At 54.9% G+C, this 17,636-nt stretch overlaps 8 protein-coding genes across 8 annotated transcripts; 6 read left to right on the forward strand and 2 right to left on the reverse strand.

Annotated features, from left to right (window-relative positions):
- Positions 1-592: 592 nt before the first annotated feature.
- F5144DRAFT_555984 (uncharacterized protein) lies at positions 593-2,232 on the reverse strand. Its single transcript, XM_066787948.1, has 3 exons — positions 1,938-2,232; positions 1,216-1,871; positions 593-1,152 (listed from the first exon to the last, which is right to left on the reverse strand). Exons 1-3 carry the CDS (start codon positions 2,045-2,047, stop codon positions 845-847), a joined length of 1,074 nt encoding a protein of 357 aa, XP_066648657.1. The 5' UTR covers positions 2,048-2,232; the 3' UTR covers positions 593-844.
- Positions 2,233-3,099: 867 nt separating this feature from the next.
- On the forward strand, positions 3,100-4,819 carry F5144DRAFT_555986 (uncharacterized protein). Its single transcript, XM_066787949.1, has one exon. It carries the CDS (start codon positions 3,166-3,168, stop codon positions 4,534-4,536), a length of 1,371 nt encoding a protein of 456 aa, XP_066648658.1. The 5' UTR covers positions 3,100-3,165; the 3' UTR covers positions 4,537-4,819.
- A 68-nt stretch (positions 4,820-4,887) lies between these two features.
- Positions 4,888-5,558, forward strand: F5144DRAFT_588857 (uncharacterized protein; the record flags this gene model as incomplete). The annotated part of the gene is made up of 3 exons (XM_066789975.1): positions 4,888-5,086; positions 5,201-5,334; positions 5,430-5,558. 3 exons carry the CDS (start codon positions 4,888-4,890, stop codon positions 5,556-5,558), a joined length of 462 nt encoding a protein of 153 aa, XP_066648659.1.
- Positions 5,559-6,058: 500 nt separating this feature from the next.
- F5144DRAFT_479752 (uncharacterized protein) lies at positions 6,059-8,270 on the forward strand (the record flags this gene model as incomplete). Its single annotated transcript, XM_066785186.1, has 4 exons — positions 6,059-6,245; positions 6,322-7,236; positions 7,309-8,102; positions 8,235-8,270. The coding sequence occupies 4 exons, from the start codon at positions 6,059-6,061 to the stop codon at positions 8,268-8,270; spliced, it is 1,932 nt and encodes a 643-aa protein (XP_066648660.1).
- A 329-nt stretch (positions 8,271-8,599) lies between these two features.
- On the forward strand, positions 8,600-9,724 carry F5144DRAFT_478260 (uncharacterized protein; the record flags this gene model as incomplete). Its single annotated transcript, XM_066785092.1, has 2 exons — positions 8,600-8,665; positions 8,780-9,724. 2 exons carry the CDS (start codon positions 8,600-8,602, stop codon positions 9,722-9,724), a joined length of 1,011 nt encoding a protein of 336 aa, XP_066648661.1.
- A 58-nt stretch (positions 9,725-9,782) lies between these two features.
- On the forward strand, positions 9,783-9,998 carry F5144DRAFT_479163 (uncharacterized protein; the record flags this gene model as incomplete). Its single annotated transcript, XM_066785140.1, has 1 exon — positions 9,783-9,998. A coding segment is annotated over one exon (216 nt), but the record flags the coding sequence as incomplete, so codon positions are not given.
- An 844-nt stretch (positions 9,999-10,842) lies between these two features.
- F5144DRAFT_597837 (uncharacterized protein) lies at positions 10,843-11,146 on the reverse strand (the record flags this gene model as incomplete). The annotated part of the gene is made up of 2 exons (XM_066790899.1): positions 10,843-11,060; positions 11,116-11,146. The coding sequence occupies 2 exons, from the start codon at positions 11,144-11,146 to the stop codon at positions 10,843-10,845; spliced, it is 249 nt and encodes an 82-aa protein (XP_066648663.1).
- Positions 11,147-12,257: 1,111 nt separating this feature from the next.
- Positions 12,258-13,823, forward strand: F5144DRAFT_543430 (uncharacterized protein; the record flags this gene model as incomplete). Its single annotated transcript, XM_066787249.1, has 6 exons — positions 12,258-12,463; positions 12,692-12,850; positions 13,151-13,331; positions 13,444-13,546; positions 13,649-13,726; positions 13,765-13,823. The coding sequence occupies 6 exons, from the start codon at positions 12,258-12,260 to the stop codon at positions 13,821-13,823; spliced, it is 786 nt and encodes a 261-aa protein (XP_066648664.1).
- Positions 13,824-17,636: the final 3,813 nt, after the last annotated feature.

Below are 17,636 nucleotides of genomic sequence, written 5' to 3' on the forward strand. Positions count from 1 at the left end.
ATTTAACAAGGCTTCAGTGTTTAGTATACCAACCCTATACCTTCCGCACTATAGCCAGCCAACGGGGCATCGAATCAATAAGCCTGTTGATAAGGTCCTACGGCACCCTCTCCCACGCCACCTTCAGGGCATCGGCCAGCTTTGCTCTATTTTCTTCGTTGTTACAAAACATATATAGGTCTTTGAAGCTCCTATGTAGGATATCCTCCATTTTCCCCCAAACGTGTTCGATCAGGTTTAAATCAGGGCTGTGGGTAGGGTGGTCCTAGACCTAAATGCCGTACGTTTCCAATCATTTTTTTGTCTTCTTTGCCGTATAGATTTTCGCAGTATCCTGAAGAAAGAAAATACCTGGCGGGTAGAATGGAACCAGGCCTTCCTCTAGGGCCCAATTATAATTGTTTTACTTCCACCGAGTTGTGGTTGTTGCAATGCGCGTGATGGTTATGCCGGTGGGTGCTAAGAGTGAAGTGTGAACTAACAAACAGCCTTCATTAGGTAGCGAACGGCAATCGTATCATATGTCAATTCACAAGTCCCTACCCTATGGAGGGGGTTTGAACTTTGAACTATTATTCTAATCGTTGTTGTTGTCGCTGACGAGTATCAATAACTCTATCCCTAGATGTGCTCAGGAGGTCAAGCTGGCCGTGTTATTATTACACAAGCCCGGGTTTTGATACTTTAAATGATAACGTAGAGGTAGTGACTCAACTTCATGATGGCCAACCCGAGCCGTGATTTGCCGGGCTTTCATTTGCTTTTTAGTTTTGCCTTGCTGTATGTATCTACAGGGAGCCTCCAGTGGTATTCCTAATTATTCCCAGACCCTCTTGAGTCCTTTTTAACCCTGCAATGTGTAGACCTGGTCATACTCATAGCACAACACACCATTCTGGCCGCACGCCGCAATGTTCATGACGTCGCCAACGGTCACGTTGCCGGCACTGACACCAACAGACAGCGGGAACTCTAGTGTCACATTGCCGCCCTTAAGATTACCGTAATCCATCAAAAAGATAGGACCAGAGATGTCGGTCAACCGAGTCTCGAGGTTCAGCTTCTGCCACGACCACCAAACACGGTCAAGGTTGGCGTGGTGGAGGTAAAAGATGGGATCGGCAGGGGACGTGTAGAGGTCACCGATTTGCCCTGTGATCAACTCCGTTAGCCAGAAATTCTCAATCCCCATCAACAAAAGACAAGACCACGAACCATATGTCCCGCCCACGCCGTAATGGCCGCCCCCGTGAACACCCGAGGCCTCAAAACTCGGCCCGCCCTCCACCACCCTATCAAACGCCCCAAAATCCGGCGCCGCCAGCGTCAGCTGCGTCTGATTCATAGCCAAGTACCGCCCGGCAAAGTACGGGCTAAAATCCCGCTTCAAACACTGCGGGTTGTAGGTGACCGCGTCCATGGGGCCGAGATGCACCATGTCCGGGATGCCGGCGAACGGCCCGTCCTGGACGCAGCCGCCGCCCGTGCGGCCGGGCACCTCCATCGGGTTGGCCGGGTCGCCCGCCACGAAGGCGCCGTTCCCGCCGAAGCCGGTGGCGGGATCGAAGATGGGTGATGACGCCCACTGGCCGGAGGGCGTGTCCAGCGTCCAGTCCCAGTAGGGCTGGGAGCCCCGGTAGCCGCACTCGTCGCGCAGCATGCGCTCGTAGATGGCCACGTAGTAGCGGTGCCAGGCGAGGAAGTGGCCTGTGTAGTGGATGTTGAAGGTCTGCTGGATGTGGGTGTAGATCAGGTCGTCGTAGCGGCTGAGCACGCCGGAGTTGGGGAAGGGTGGGGTGAGGGCCGGCTTGCGCAGGAGGCACTTCACGGCGCAGATGTAGGACGACTTTTCATGTTTGGTGAGGGTGCGCCTGGGTGGAGGTGAGTGGATGTTGTGGGTTGTTGCTGGGTGGATGGGGGATATTCATGTTTCTTACCATTCTTTCCTCACGAGGGGTCCTTGTTGTTGTTGATGCGGACGTGCACTGACGAGGTCGCCTGCGCATAGAACAGCGGCAAGCACCTGGATACCCTTTAGAATTTGCATCGTTGCAAGAACTGGACGTCCTCAATTCGACTTCACGGTGGTGGGGGACAGAGGTCAAAGGCTGTATGTAGGTAGTCTGTACCTAACATGAAGTCTAAGCCACAGCTCAAATTGCAGCAGATGCCTCCCTTCTTATCTTCCCGAAGAAAAAGTCATTCTCAGCCCCATCCCTCCACCACAAAATCTCACGAGAGGTATCCCCTTTTGGGTATTGCTGGGCGGATTGGCGTGGTCCACTGCAACGTTGACATGGGGGTTAAGTCTGGCCCCTGACAACCTTCTAGACTCGATGGGGCTTGGTGGGTTGCAGGCAGCCAACTACTAAGCCTTGTAGCACCACTTCAAAAGCAGGTCGCCGATGGTGTGGTGCTGTGCGGTTCGTAGCGAAGCGGAAACGGTCAAGCCCGTGACTTGGCGCTGACGCCGACACAGGAGGTATGCTCTGGAAGCAAAATTTCCCCTTTCTGCACTCCAGTAATTGATGACTTAAGGTAGCAGGTACGGGCCAACGCTCGCCCGAAGTTCCATCCGAGAACGCCTTCGCGTTCCCGGGACTGGGGGCCTCCGTAACGACTCCAAACGGCGCCGGCAACCGAGGCCAAAAGCCGATGCCCATTCTAGGTACTTCGTTTACATTCATTAGAGTCCTCCAGCACGTACCCCCTACATTCGCGATGGCGGTGTATCTTCGGCGCTAGGATACCGTCCCCGCCCCTGGAAAAAGGCTTGGTGCTGGCTAGGCTCGCTTCAATATATCGTCGTAGCCTTCCCCCATTCCTTTTATTTTTCTTCGTCTCGCTAGTTATCCTCCCTACTACTAAAACACTGCTTATCTTAGTATAATTAGGCGGACGAGGATGGTGTGAACCTCATTTGTCCACATCACACTCAGCTCTGCTGGATTGGGACGACGTCGACATTAGTGCGGCAGGGGCTGGGGTGCAGGTGGGGGTTGCCAGTACCAATCCATTGATGTGTGGCCCAATTCTCCCGTAATGTAGGGTAGGTAGGTAGTTACACAAGTAGTGGTGCTTTCTCCCCCCTTCGTGACCCCGCTGTGTGATTCCTCGTCCAACCCGTAAACAGGCATCGTGGGCCACCAGCATCTTCACAATACGATGAACTTCACGGTATCCGTCCCGGCGGGAACAACCAATCACAACGAACCGGATCTCATCTGCTTTCCTCCGCAGTGGATTGACTATATAACATTCTTCCTTGGTAACTACTTCGCGCATGCCGCCACCGTGCGATCAAAGCCCGGCCGGTCATGGATCGATACCGCAAGGTTTGCCATGGAGGCTCTCTTCCTGCCCATCACGGGCTTGACTGTGGGGCTGTCGGATCTCCTGCCCTTGGCGAGTCTGAGGTTGCGTAAGGAGCCTTACCGGTTGGCCGCCGCGTGCGAAGCGCTATGCACTGTTGTGAAGAAGCGGACCGACAATCTTGGCTCACTGTCTCAAGCGGAGCGCGGCAACAGTGTTGTTCATATGTCGGGCGGCAGCGCAGGCACCGAGTCGAAAAGCCGGAACCAGAGCTGGTGGCCGGGACGAAGAACTCCCGCGGTGGGAAAGCGTCGCAAGATTCAAGGCATCATCATCCTCCCTGACGACTATGAGATCGTCCATGTCCCCAGGAACTTCCCTCTCAAGCCGCGCTGCGACAGGCCGGAGGGCATATCGCCCGAGACCTGGGCCGAGGTGACGTCTGAGCTGCAGCTGCCATGCACCTACAATGTGCCAAAGGGCATCATTGGCTTGGTCCAGGCCTTCTGGGCCATCAGCACGGTCTACCAGGCGCGAGGAAACCAGATCGACCAGTACGGCTACGCCGCATTCGGACTCACCGTTGTCCCGTACGCGCTCATGTCGATCGCCAACCTCGCGGCGAGTCTGGTGGCGCCCGAGTACCCGTGCATGTTTCTCGTCTCCTCGCCAGACTTGGTCGATGCCGAGCGGCACCACGGCGGGCGCTTCGACTGCGTTGTTGCCGTCATCGACGCGACTTCGCCGATTGTCCGGAACTTCGAGTACCGCCGTTTCGGGAACGTGCAACGCCTACGCCGCTTCTTTAACCCGCTGAATTGGATCAAAAAGCGTCCTAGGTCGCGACTAGTTTACTGTACCTTAGTGGTGGTTATGTTGCTCCCCATGTACCTGTTCGCTCAGGCACTTTTCATTTTAGGGATCCTGCTTTTCTTGGGCACCCTCCTCTCGCCCGTCATAATCGTCGGCGCCCTCTCGAGGTTCCAAGGGCACGAGAGCACAAGTACTCAGCGCGGATGGATTTTGGCTTGGCTTGTCGGAGGCTCCGTGCTTCCGTTTCTTCGTGTCTACATAATACAAGGTTTGCTGAGGAATGTCGGCCAAGCGCGCCGGAGATGGTGTGCCTGGGCCTTGCGGTGTATCATGTTTATTCCGTCTATTGGAGGGATGGTCGTCGTAGGCCAGATGCTCCGTGATTTTGGCGTTTGTACTCGATTATCATGATCCATCCTAGCACGGCTGACTCCTGAGGCGCCCCTGGATTATCTATGGGAAAAGGTGGTAACTACTTGGCAGAGGCACCCATCCGGCGGCAGGATTCAGGAAATCAACAGGGGTGGAGAGAGCAACAGCACCGAGAGTCCGAGACCCTTTTCAAGATGGGGGCCGCACAAGGCGGTCTGACACCAATCCCTGGGGCATGGGTGGAACTTTATTTTCCCGAGGTTCCGCTGCCTTCTCCGCACCGGATCTTACATGTACTCTTAGGGGCGGGCTTCCCAAGGGGCTCAAGGACATGCAATTCAGGACGTTTCTTTCGCACAGCTCATTCCTCTGAACTCACATCTTGCTATCATGTCTCAGGAGGAAGGAAAAATCCCCGAAAGCACTTCGCCACAAAAAGAGGCAGACGAGAAGAGCAGCGGCACTTATGAGGGGGGCTGCCATTGCGGGTATATCAAGTTTAGCGTCACCCTGACACCCGCGCTGCCCGAGACCAAGGTGCTTAACTGTAATTGCTCCGCGTGTACACGATTTGGTTATCTTCTCGTTTGTAAGTCGCCTTTTCTCCTCCTTCCCCTTCCCCTCCCCCCAACATCCGTCATGACAAAGCGGGAACATGAGAGAAAGGTGAGAGAAAGAGACTAAAGCAACGACATACTACTAGACCCTGAGGCCTCGGCTGTTACTTGGCATAACGATAGTCGCGCCCGCTGCAGTAACTACCGCTTCAACACAAAAGAGAAGGATCAGATGTTCTGCAAGCACTGCGGAGCCAGCATCGGCATCGATTTCCGCGAGGTTCACGCACCGGAGCACATTTACGGTATTAGCGTAAGCCCTTTCCAGTTGTACTATAATAGACGTATCCAATGCAATCTAATGGCTCTACACAGGTTCGCACTTTCTTCGACGTCGACCTCGACTCCCTTACTTACCGCAAATTGGATGGGCGCAATAGGGTTCCGCCAGTGGGGGATTTGTCTGGTCAGTATTGGGATGAAGAGGCGCATAAATTGAAATAAGGGTGATTCAAATCCCATCTTCAAATGGCCCTGGTTAGAAACCTGAATAGCGTCTTTGTAGGCATCCTAGGTATATGGAGGGTGAATAACGAAGAAACGCCTGCCTTCATTTACCGCGGTTTCCCCTCTGAAAGTCTCGAGGATACCTAGATTTGATCCCATAGCCAGACAGGCTCGGAAACAGACGTTCCAGGGCAACACAAGGACTATGTCTGAAATCAGCATCGCATGCTGGTTACTGGCTAGCGTCTTCGCATGCGCCATTGCCGCCTATGCATGGGATAAGTGTCATACTGCCGGTCCATTGGTGAGCCAGGGATGGTGCAGCCTTCCAATTTGACAGATTGAGCGGGGTCCGGGAGATGTTCAGGGGTCGAAAATGGTTAAACAGCAAGGGAAGTGTACATACATAAGGTAGGTAAGTAGTTACCCCATCCCCCAATTTTCGTCTTACACACTTTATCATTCCATCCTGCGAATGGTTCGGGGAGCACGACAACATGAAGACCGCCAGCTCCCTCTCTTGTTTGTTTGCCGTGCTGCGGCTGACATTTGCCAATCCTCAAGTCACGGATAATGTCAAGCGGCAAGACTCGGAGCTCCTTGACAGCTATGACTTCGTAATCGCGGGCGCCGGAACCAGCGGCTTGACCGTTGCAGATAGGCTCACCGAGGCATTCCCTGACAGTCGGTTGAGATCTTTGCTAGCTCTTCATTTTAACCTGAGGGATGTTAGCTAACGGCTGCGCACCTCGGCTAACAGAAACCGTCCTTGTCGTTGAGTATGGCGAAGTTGAGTACGCACGAGGGATCTTCGACCCTCCAATGACCATCTGGGGAGGTAGCAGCAATGCGGCAAGCGGCTGGCTGCTCAACTCGACTCCAAGTCCGGAGCTAAACAATGCCACAGCCCTTGTCATGGTTGGCAAGGTGGTCGGTGGAAGCAGCGCCATCAACGGCCAGTTCTTTGACCGAGGATCGCGCTTCGACTACGATGCTTGGGATCGACTGCAGGAAGGTAGTCCCGAATCCCGGAAGAAAGGCATCGACTGGAGTTGGGACGGAATCTACCCCTTCTTCAGAAAGAGCGTCACTTTCACACCGCCTTCTGAGGCTGTTGCGCGCAAATACAACTACACCTGGAACACGTCAGCGTTTGAAAATGTTACACCTATCCACGCCAGCCTCCCGCCATTCCTATGGGGAGATCACTTCGTTGGGCGAGACGCCTGGAAGGAGATGGGCATCTGGCGGGCCGATGAATGCGCCAACGGGGACAAGGAAGGCCTTTGTTGGATTCCCATCTCACAACATCCCATAACAGCAAAACGGTCCTATTCGGGAATCGGCCATTACGCCGATGTGGTCGCTGACAGGCCCAACTACCACCTCCTGGTCAAGCACCAAGTGGCCCGGGTGGTATACCCGAAGCGGAACACCAAATCAGGCCCTCCTCTTGTGGAAGTACGTCCCCTAGACGGTGGCCCATTGTTCAACATCTCCGTGAAGAATGAGGTCATCCTTTCATCAGGGGTGTTCGGTACGCCGGCCATCTTGCAAAGAAGCGGCATCGGACCTGCTGCTTTCCTGAAAAGCCTGGACATCCCCGTAATCCTCGACCTGCCGGGCGTTGGCTCCAACCTACATGACCATTCCGGTCCTCGGATATCCTGGAACTGTAAGTTGCAACGCTGAACATGACCCCTAAAACAGTCAGCCAAGCAAACACACTCACACACACACACACCAGACACGAAACCGATCCCCTTCTACCCCCTCCCATCAGACATGCTCAACGCAACCTTCGCCGCCGAGGCCGCGGCAGGCTTCAACCAAACCCCCGCCCAGGGCCCCTACACGCTCGCCATGTCCAACAGCGCCATCTGGGTATCCCTCCCCAACATCACCATCGACTACCCCACCATCATCGACGCGATCCGCGCGCAGGCCGCCTCCCCCAACACCACCGCCCTGCACCTCCCCCCCGCCTACAACGCCGACCCAACCCTCATCGCCGGCTACCGGGCGCAACTCACCCAGCTCGCCCAACTCTACGCCAACCCCCACTCCCCCAGCCTCGAAAGCGCCTGGGCCACCGGCACCTCCCCCGCCGCCGTCCTCCTGCACCCCCTAAGCCGGGGCACGGCGCGGCTCAACACCACGCACCCCTTCGAGCCACCCGTGCTGGACTACCGATCAGCGTCCAACCCGGTGGACATGGCTCTGCACCTGGCACACACGCGGTACCTGCGGCGCATGACGCGCACCGACACACTACAAAAGCTGGGGGCGGTGGAGGTCGGGCCCGGGGAGGAGGCGGCGGCGGACGAGGGGTTGTTGCGGGCGTATGTGCGCCAGAGTACGGTGCAGAGCTATATGCATCCGTGCTGCACGGCGGCGATGCTGCCGAGGGGGTTGGGGGGGGTGGTGGGGGCGGATTTGAGCGTGCATGGGGTGGCGGGGTTGAGGGTCGTGGATATGAGTGTCTTGCCGATGTTGCCGGCGGCGCATTTGAGTGCGACGGCGTATGCGGTTGGGGAGAAGGTGGGTTTGGTGTTTTGTTGCCTTTTCTGGTTTGGGGGGGATTTTCTTCTCCAACCGCCCTCCCTTTTCTTTTTCCTTTTCCTTTAATCTTTTTTTTCTTGTTTGAATTGCACTGACAGCAAATAACTACAGGCTGCCGACATCATTATCAAATGGAAAGACGAATAATTTAAGGAAGGAGTATCTGACGGATTGTGTGTGGATACATGCACAGTGGGCAGTTTCAGTTGTGGTCGCACTGAGAATTGACGGTTGTCGCGGTCCTTCCTTTTCTGAGACAATAATCCGAATACGGATACTAGTATCCATTGGGCCCACACAGTGCCATTACCTGTGGAACCCCTGTCATGATTCAAAGTTCCCCTGCCTTAGTCCGTCGTTAACACTCGGCCTTTTTTCAAGTCCTTAACCACTTCCGTTGTGTAATTGTAACTCCAAGCTATCACAACACACCGAGAAGGAGCGACAACATTTCTGAAATACGGACGGCCCACGTAATGCTGAGACGATCCCACAAGAAGTCACGGGCCGGGTGCCTGGAGTGCAAGCGTCGCCACGTCAAGGTTTGTTTAATTTTGTGTTTCAACTTTCAACCAACTTCACTTCATCGGTTCTAGTTCAGCGGTTCTGTCTGTGCCCAGAAATGCTAATGCGGTTGTCGTTTTAACGGACACTAGTGTGACGAACAGCGGCCCAAGTGCATCATTTGTACACTTTCAGATCGGGATTGTGGTTACCCACCACAGCCGACTGGCCCCTCAGCCCCTAGCACACCAGCAGCACCCATCCAGGAGGAACCGAAACCCGAGCAGCCAGCAGATTTGGCTGCTGTCGTCACGACTAAAAATGAGAGCAGCGCGAGTCCCGTTGCCGGTGTCCCCCTTCCCGACATCGCGAGCCGAGGGCCGATGTCGCCGAACCATGCGAACCAGAGTTCCCCCGAGGTCAATCTAAACCACATGGAGTTACTTATCCGTTTCAACTTTGAAGAACACGCTCCCGAGTTGAACGTCGAGATGCACGACTTCGCATCAAAACTATTATTCAAGTGTGCACTAGAGGCCCCGTATTTGATGCACCAGATCCTCGCCGTTTCCGCTCGACGTCAAGCACTCCTTCAACCTGAGCGGGCAGATCACTTTCTCGAAACCGCCATTCACTTACAGACCAAGGCCGTTTCTATTTACAACGAGACCGGAGCCAGAGCTCAAATTGACCAGACCAACTGCTCTACTCTCCTCCTGTTTTGCTCCCTTCTCGGCCGTCATTTACTTGCCGACCTCCTTGCGAGGCGCGACTCCGACTTTGGCGGCTTCTTGACCCGCTTCCTCGAGTTCCTCTCGATATCTCGTGGCCTGCTTGCCATGTCTGTTTCTGCCTGGGATCTTCTGTTGCAATCTGACATCAAACATCTTGTTCTTTGGGCCCTCGAAATCTCCCAGTCCACGCCTCGGGGAAACCACTGCGATGGGCTGCAACGCCTGGTGGCCGAGTCGAAGGAGCTAGACGTACCATCCAAGGAAGCCTGCATGACCGCCATCGCCTGCCTTCAAGTTGGTTTCGACAGTCTGCTGGGAGGCGGCGCCCGGAACCAGAGGTACTTGATGGTGTTCATGTGGTGAGTTTGACCTACCAATTCAAGTGGCGGCCGACACTGACAAACGAAACAGGGCGCCCGCCGTGCCTCAGAAGTTCACCGACTTGTTATCTCAACGATCCCCCGAAGCAATCGCTATCATGGGCCACTGGGCGCTCCTTCTCCATTACACGAGAAGTCTATGGCACGTTGCTGACTCGGGCTCGCATCTCCTAAAAAGCATTGCCGGCCACCTCGGACAGAGTTGGAGTCATTGGTTGTCATGGCCCCTTTCTGTCATCGCTGCCGATACTGCGTAAGCTGTACCGAAACAGTCTTTCATCCAGCCCTCCCCCTCTCCCTCACAACGGCTACAAACCCGCGCCGGAGACGACACCTAATCTGGGGCCGGGATGTTCGTCATGCCTAAGGGATAGACTCACATGCCCCAAACGTCGAGATACTGAACGCTTGAACTATGCACCAAGCACACTATGCACACCATGAACAAGGGGCTGAATGAAAAGGCTATTCATGATTGAGACATCGACGATACCAATCAGTTCAAAATCAGTGTGACGAACCTACTCCAGGATCCTATCCTGTTAGGGTTCAGCTTCGTTGAAGGTAATCTCTCGAGGATGCTTAGGTTCGGTGCAGCCAAAGGGTGCACAACAATAGACTTGTCTCAACAGTAGGCTTGCGAGCTTGTAGCGAACTGTAGTTGTGATTGCTAACTGGAGAACTCCCAGAGCTCTCCAGGACGGGTGACTATATACATGTCTGATTCTAGGGTGACCAGTGTGCTCAGTCCGTCTGAGGAGATCAGTGGACACCGAGCTCACTGGTCTCTTTGTTCCTACTGAGCCCTCCTTCGTGCTTTGATTGGCGTGAGGTCTTAGTGATCAGTGTGCTCAGTCTGTCCAGCCTGGACTTGGCATGCTGAGCTCACTGATCACCCTGATCACTTCCCTAGCTCCCTGATTGGTTTTCCAACCGATTGGTCCGGGCGTCCTGCGCCCCGTGGTCCCACCTGTTGGCATATTCGTGACAATCAGACAACCGCCGCATATAGGATCGAACGACAAACCTCCATCTCGGACCCTCTCTTCATCACGCCGCCGTCTGCCACCGACAACCAACTCTATCCTTCCAATCCACTTCTCAAGATCGGTTCGCACCGGAAACAGCCATGGGGTTCCAAGCGCCGTCATGGACCGGCTCCTCAATGTACCTCGTCACGCCCGAACTGTTGCTGAGAGACTGTGCATACGGGTCCCTGTTGGATGTCGACTTGGTCTTGTCTCTGCTCGAGCTCCCCTTCCTGTCCGACTTCTCCTTCCCTTTGCCCTTGGACTTGGGCTTGGAGCTGCTTCCATGAGCTGCATATTGAGTCAGCTTGATCTGCTTGTCTGAGCTGGGGTGGGCATGGCTAACAGTGCGAATGGGTGGAAGACGAGTGACTCATGTTGAGCTGTTATGGGTCGGCGTTGGACTTTGGTGTTGACAATGTTGGGGTATTGATGATGGACCGAGTTCTGGATGGAAGTTTGGATTCGAGAGCTGGCAAATGGCTGGGGACCACCACTTTATACACGAGATGCGAAGGAAGGACGTCGATCGATGATGTTCTGTTGGGCCATGACCTCCCATGCCAGCAGAAACTCAGCATCTCTCACACATTGCCGTCGTCAGCGCGCGTATTGCTCACATGCCCTCTAGGCTTGCCTCGAGGGTCACATCCGGCATGTCTCGGATCGCTCGACTGACAGGCTGGACTGCAGCTTTGATGGAAGGGCCGCATGCATACCCATGGCCCTCTTCGAAAAGCGAGAACCTCGGACGGACGCCAGAACTAATGTACATTCACCGCCAGAATGATGGCTAATTCCTAGGTTGGACCGCCTCTTATGTCTGTACGACATTCGATGGCCTTCTTCCTTCGGCTTAGTCTGAAGCACCACTGCCGTTCCCAAGCCGTCAATCCTAACTGTCAAACATGACGAGTTTTCTGCGCGTCATCAGGGGGATTCCCTGTCTTGCATCCCAAGTGGCCGACGGATCAGCAACGACCAAGCATCACATCCTCCCAGAGGCATACTCAAACCCTCACCGCCACCCCCTATCTGCTCCGATTCGACATTCTTACGCCGAACCCTCGAAGATCAACCGCGGAAGACCGATGCATCTCGGGTCGTACAACAACAAGACTCTTAAGAGCTGGCAGGGTTGCCTTGCTAAAGATGTTGGTACTGAAGGGAAAATTGATTCCCTTTCCCTACGTCCGGAGGCATCTGAAATACGTCCCAACAAGGCGGCAAGGGCGACAGGTTGGTGAGCGGGTGCTTGCAGCGCGTAATCCCACCGGGCGTGTGCCGTGACCCAGGATTGGGTGCCGTGGCCTAGTCGCCCCTGGACCGTGACCTGCAGTAAAAAGGGGGTGTGGCTTTCGGCAATGGCGGCGGACGCCCGTGTGTCGCATGCTCTCCCGAATGGTTTCCTACATACCAGCAACTGATCTGTAAGGAAAGTAAGAGCACCAATCGAAGCAAACCGCATGGCGGCCGACTGGATCGACCATGCATGATCCCCCAACTGCCTCGTGCCCCTGGGACATTGTCCTTAACGGCCCTCGCTTGGAGAGACCTACCGCGCCGGAACCGAGACAATCACAGCCGGGCTACAGCACCCGTTACCACATGCGGCCCCCTTCAGCTTCCGGGACACTGAAACTGGGCATCCGAAAGATTGACAGCTGGGTACTACCCACCAAACCCCAGCCATGGTGTGTTTGACAGCAGGACTCAGCTTCCTCATGACCGGGACCTGCCAAATGATATCATTTGGTTGGCAATTTTGAACTATATGGCGTCCATCACCTTTCCTCACGTCCATCCTGGTGTGGCGCGTGGCCCCTCAGGGACACGTCGTCAGTCATCCTCCCAATATGCTGCTAATCTCTTTGCCACTGCCAGCTAATTTTCAAAACCATTTTCTCAAGACGCATGCCCAGGTTGACTATGGAATTCCCCGGATGCCCCTCGGAAGCTACGTGGGGCACTACGATGGACTCGTACAACACCGCGGGAGCATGGCGTACCCGGAACCGGAATTTCTGGGGAAAGACGACAAGCTCTTGGCCTCGGATCGCCCCGATCGGGATTCTACGAATGTGAGCGACGCGCCCTGGGATTCTTCACTCCTTGCATAAGTGCCGGGTTTCGATCCATGATCCAACTTCGGCGTCACCGCCTCCTTGGAAACCCTCCGGGTCCGTACGACAGCGCAAGCGTCCCATCCGTATCATTCCCGGCCATGTGTGGCTGTCAACATAACCACACGGGGGATATACCGTTGTTTCACAACTCACAACTTCCATATGGCCGGGTTGCACCGCATGAGACCAAGCTCGCCAAGTTCAAGCGAAGCCTTGCATTGCGGGATATCTTTGCGTTCACTGCGCATCCAAAAGGCTAGCCGGCCAGCACCCCCTGGGCGGTCATCGTCGAAGGATGCAGTGGCTGTCATCCGTCTCGGCCGAAACCGTCATCACGAGACACCAACATCTCATTAGCTCTCAAGGCACCGCCGGCTACAATCTGACGCCTCATCTTGGCAATGAAGGCGATCACCTGTTGATCGGCCCATGCCCGGTATGGCGATGAAGGTGCCCCGTGTCGGGTGGGCCGATCCTCGGGCTCCCAAGCATGCCGTGCGAGTCTAGCAGGATCGCATGACCGGGGCGAGTATCTCACCGCTATTTAGACAACGCGGAGTTTTTGTCGGGTCAAGGAGCCCTACGCCTTGCCGAATCTCGCGTGCGGGAACGACGTCGGGAATCTGGAAGGGGGTTGTTTCTGTCCGCAAGGTACGTGATGTCATCGAGCCACTGGAGGCATGCCGACGCGGGTGTTAACACGACGGGATCGTTAGTTCATGGGGGGAGGGCAATTGCTCGGCTCGGGCGCAGGACTGTGGCAGCGGGCTTCATGCGGCCGCCGGCGTGAGCTGAACCCGCGGAAACGATGCCGGTCGAGGTTGTGCAACAGTACGTACCTGAAACTGCTGACTTCACCCTCCGTCCAGCAACACCATTTGGCCTGGCATGGCCCTACGTTGTCAAGACGCAGTTTACGAGGAAATAAGCCAGGCCTAGACGGCCAGCAAGCTATGGTTACCCGATCGCACCCGCTCCCGATGAGAGGACTGAATGTCGACATCGAACCACCCCCACAGGAGTGTGCACAGCAGGGATGCCGCCACATTTCCCAGCTGGCCCCCAAAGGAAGGGGGTTCAAACCTGCCTTCTATCCCGATACATGATGGGTGACACGCATAAACAAACCTTCGACTCCCCTAGGGTAGGCTGAAGAAGAGCGTCATGCGGCCCCACTAGCCCACTCACCCTACCGGTCCTTACGTACGTATCGCTCCTCGCATGAGCGAGAAGGGAGTGGTAGTACGCCCAGATTGCGGCGATAGCAATCGTGGGAGGCCATTATCTGCTTCAGCAGCGCCTCGGCCTAGCGGTGAGCATGGACGCATGGGCATGATTACTCGGTGGACACCAGGTGCCAGTTTTTCGAGGAATCTCCCCCTATTTTCGATGGCCGGTTAATCCTGCCTACTTTGGTAGCCGGTTCATTGAGCTTCGTTGGAGGGTGTGATGCCGTAAATCCCTCAGGGTCAGGAGGGCATTTTCCCGATCACATGTTTCGATCAGTTTCCGGGAAAGGCGGGCTTACCTGAACTGGGATAATCAGAGTCGGCCTTTGGGGTCAATCCTGAACGATGCCTCCGTTTTCGAACAGATTGTGAGATGGACGTCTATGGTTCAAGGGCTTGGGAAGAATGTATAATGGATTATTGGTGATGTGTTTTGCAAGTTTAGTTTGGGATGTAAGGACAGAAATGGCATGGCCCCCTGAACCCTAGAATTGTTCTCGAGGATGCCTCCTTTCCACCTGGACTAATGACTTCGTTAAGCCCTCCTTATCTGTTCCGCACTACACAAACAATATCATGATAACAAGCCTTGTAACTCCATCCCTAGCAGCGTGAGAGTCTCCCTTGTCTTCCTAAAGCGTTCCTATGGCTCCGCATCTGCCTCCTGAACCACCACCAGCTCTCACCATGTTCTTCCACACGACGGCGCTCCGGGTCCTATTGAGTTTCGCGATATGAGTGAAGAGTTAGCATGGGTGGCATGGATGACGCTCTAGTCCGTAAAGCGTAAAATGCGTAAAAATGTATGTCAAGCTAACACGTCGACTGTGGATCGGTATTCCACTGACCATCGGAGAGTGTCTACTATCGTCTTGCAGCTACTATCCACTACGACTTACCTATATTCATCTGCCCACAAAGTGGCGACGTTTCTGTGGGGGCAAGGTCAAGCATCTGCCGACGCAGTGGATCCGTTGTGTCTTGGGTTGTTCTATGTACGAAGCTGCCTTCGAGTGAGCATTACGCCGTTAACATCCTCTTGTCTAGTGTTCCATCTATTAATACTGGCTGAACTGTGATGCGGCAACTGTCATGGCAACGTTCAAAGCGCTATTGGCAGCCGGTGCCGGTTGTGAATGCTGGGACGAGATAGGAAAGCATGTTTTCAAACATCATCTTCTGTGTCGTGATGGACTGGCGCTCGTGAGGGTTAGACTCCGCTGCACGTTGCGGTATCTTGAAAGGACGACAAGGTCGCCAGCACTCTTATGGAGTTTGCTGGTTAGAGTCTCAATCGGTCCGCAGTCATTGGCAGCAGGGAATCCGTAGTGGCTCTTAACCTGGGTTTATGTGCGAAGCCAACTTTTGTCGCTGCCAGATCTACCACAATACTGCTACGAAGTAGGTGTGAAAACGGCGCAAGTCTGCCACTCATTTTGGAGGCCTCATGAGCTTGCCATTCTTGAAGAGCAGCCGCGTCATCGTCGTGTCAGGACTGGGTTGCAGGTTCGCTTCGTGTTTACTCGAAAACGGCACTAAAAAGGCCGCGCGCTAAGAGTTGGCTGAAAATGGACCCTGTTCATTGTATGTGCATACATGTACACAGTATGGTGAAAATTGCCCGTGGTTCGACAAATTCATCTTCGGTAACTGGATTATTCCTTTGCGGTTGCATCTTTCATCGCGGGTTCTGGGTGGTTGACGTTGAAGGTCGAAAGCTAGAAGGATCAATTGGGGCATGACGTATAACAAGGGGAGGAGCAATATTGCAACCTCGGGGCGCATTCAACGATGAATTAATGCAGCGGAACATCCGCTGAAAGTCGCACAAAACGGGCAAGTCGATCATCCATCTCTCGGCATGAAGAGTGGCCCGAGTGATTGGTAGGATCGCCGATATTTATGGGGGCAGATCTCGGCGCCACATGGTTCCTGACCGCAGCGGGCGGGAGGAGCGGGCGTTGGCCTGGCATGCCTGGGCGGGAGCACGATGAATCAATGTCGAGGCCTAAATCGAGGCTTCCTCATGTTTGGGATGTCAAGATATCCACACCGCAACTGGAAATCGATTGGCGACCCGGTCCCAAGGCCCGAGACAACAGGCGCTCAGGTGGCCCTCGAGGCCCTCTTATCCATCGCTCGCTGGCTGACCAGCCCACGAGCCCACCAGCCCACCCAACCACCCAGCCAGCCAAGAAAGACCAAGGAACAAGACCACCGCAAAATGCGAATTATTGGCGCGTCTGACATACGAGTTCCGTCAGGCCCGCCCACCAATCATGTCGGGATGCCCCACCGGGGTCTGTGCTCGAAAGCCTGGACCAGCCGCCCAATCTGGCTCGGCAGCAGGCTCAATTCCCTACTTCGCGGCCTCTGGCGCCCCCGTTCGGAGGTCTCACTCAGCCCAGAGGACCACCCACACGCACTTCGCACAAAGATCAGGTTGAGGTTGTGCTAGCCTGGTGCTGCCATCCCCGATTCTCCCACTTCGCCATCATTTCTTCCGCTCGTTTTGGTCTCATTTCCACCCGCCCAACTCCTCTTCTCGACGTTGCACTCGCTTTCATCCCTTGTCGGCGACGACGTCTTTTCGAGACTGGAAACGCCGAGCCGAGTTGCATGCAAACGTATCAGCGCCGCCCAGGGACCCCTTCCGCTCGTTTCGGCCCCGATTACGAATGCCCAGAGACCACCGATTGCCAAAATATCACAACCAAGCAAGATCCGGATCCGAGTCCTTGAACAATCATTGTATTTCTCGCCGTTTCGTCTTGCAACAAGAACTAGGGACGACTTGACAACCACGAAGCAATAACTGCCAATCTCCCCCCGACCGCAGCAACAGTGGGATTAATTACGTCGCGAATACGAAAGTACGAGGGAACCGACCGAGCGTTCCGGGGCTGAACACCCAGCGCAAACGAATTCCAAAAGGAGGAAGACGAGGGACGGTTTTTTTTGTCTAGTCGGCGACGCTGTGGCTCGATGAGCGTCGCTGCTTTCGGTGCAACACAACAACCCTTTGTTTGAACCCACCGCGACCCTTTTGGTGGCCTTGTGGCTGTGTCATCGCAATTTTGGATTACGGCCGGGTCAGGTTGTTTCGACCGGTTGCTTGCCAACCACATCGGTGACGACTTGCGCTTGTCGATTTCTATCACGCATTTCGACCTTCGTTCGAACTTTGCAGCCCTCGCCAGCTGCAACCACAACCGTCGCTACATCGCCTTAGGATTTATCCAAGATGGGTATGCCCCTCCCCCTCACCCTCCCCCTCTGTACTAGAACCGAAACCATTCCGTCCTTTCCCCGTGGACGCCGCTCTTTCGCAACAGAACCGTCTTGCTGACAAGTTATCGCAGAGACAACACTTATCCCGGTAGCAACGTTACCGGCCTGTGTGTCGCAATGCGGCCCCTTATTCGATGTGAATGGCGCCTGCGTACCGCCGGCGGCCCCGACCGCGGACGCAAACGTTTACGACAGCTGCTTTTGCAACGACCCAAAGCTCG

This window comes from Chaetomium tenue, assembly GCF_020726465.1.
Source record: "Chaetomium tenue strain MPI-SDFR-AT-0079 chromosome Unknown F5144scaffold_1, whole genome shotgun sequence".
NCBI lineage: Eukaryota > Fungi > Ascomycota > Sordariomycetes > Sordariales > Chaetomiaceae > Chaetomium > Chaetomium tenue.

Excerpts from the sequence above, each read along its gene's own strand:
- F5144DRAFT_555986 (XM_066787949.1), top strand. The coding sequence starts at position 3,166 with ATGAACTTCACGGTATCCGTCCCGGCGGGAACAACCAATCACAACGAA.
- F5144DRAFT_555984 (XM_066787948.1), bottom strand. The coding sequence starts at position 2,047 with ATGCAAATTCTAAAGGGTATCCAGGTGCTTGCCGCTGTTCTATGCGCA. Across the intron at positions 1,872-1,937 it reads CCCCTCGTGAGGAAAGAATG|GCGCACCCTCACCAAACATG; the intron begins GTAAGAAACATG and ends ACCTCCACCCAG. Across the intron at positions 1,153-1,215 it reads CGGCGTGGGCGGGACATATG|GGCAAATCGGTGACCTCTAC; the intron begins GTTCGTGGTCTT and ends AGTTGATCACAG.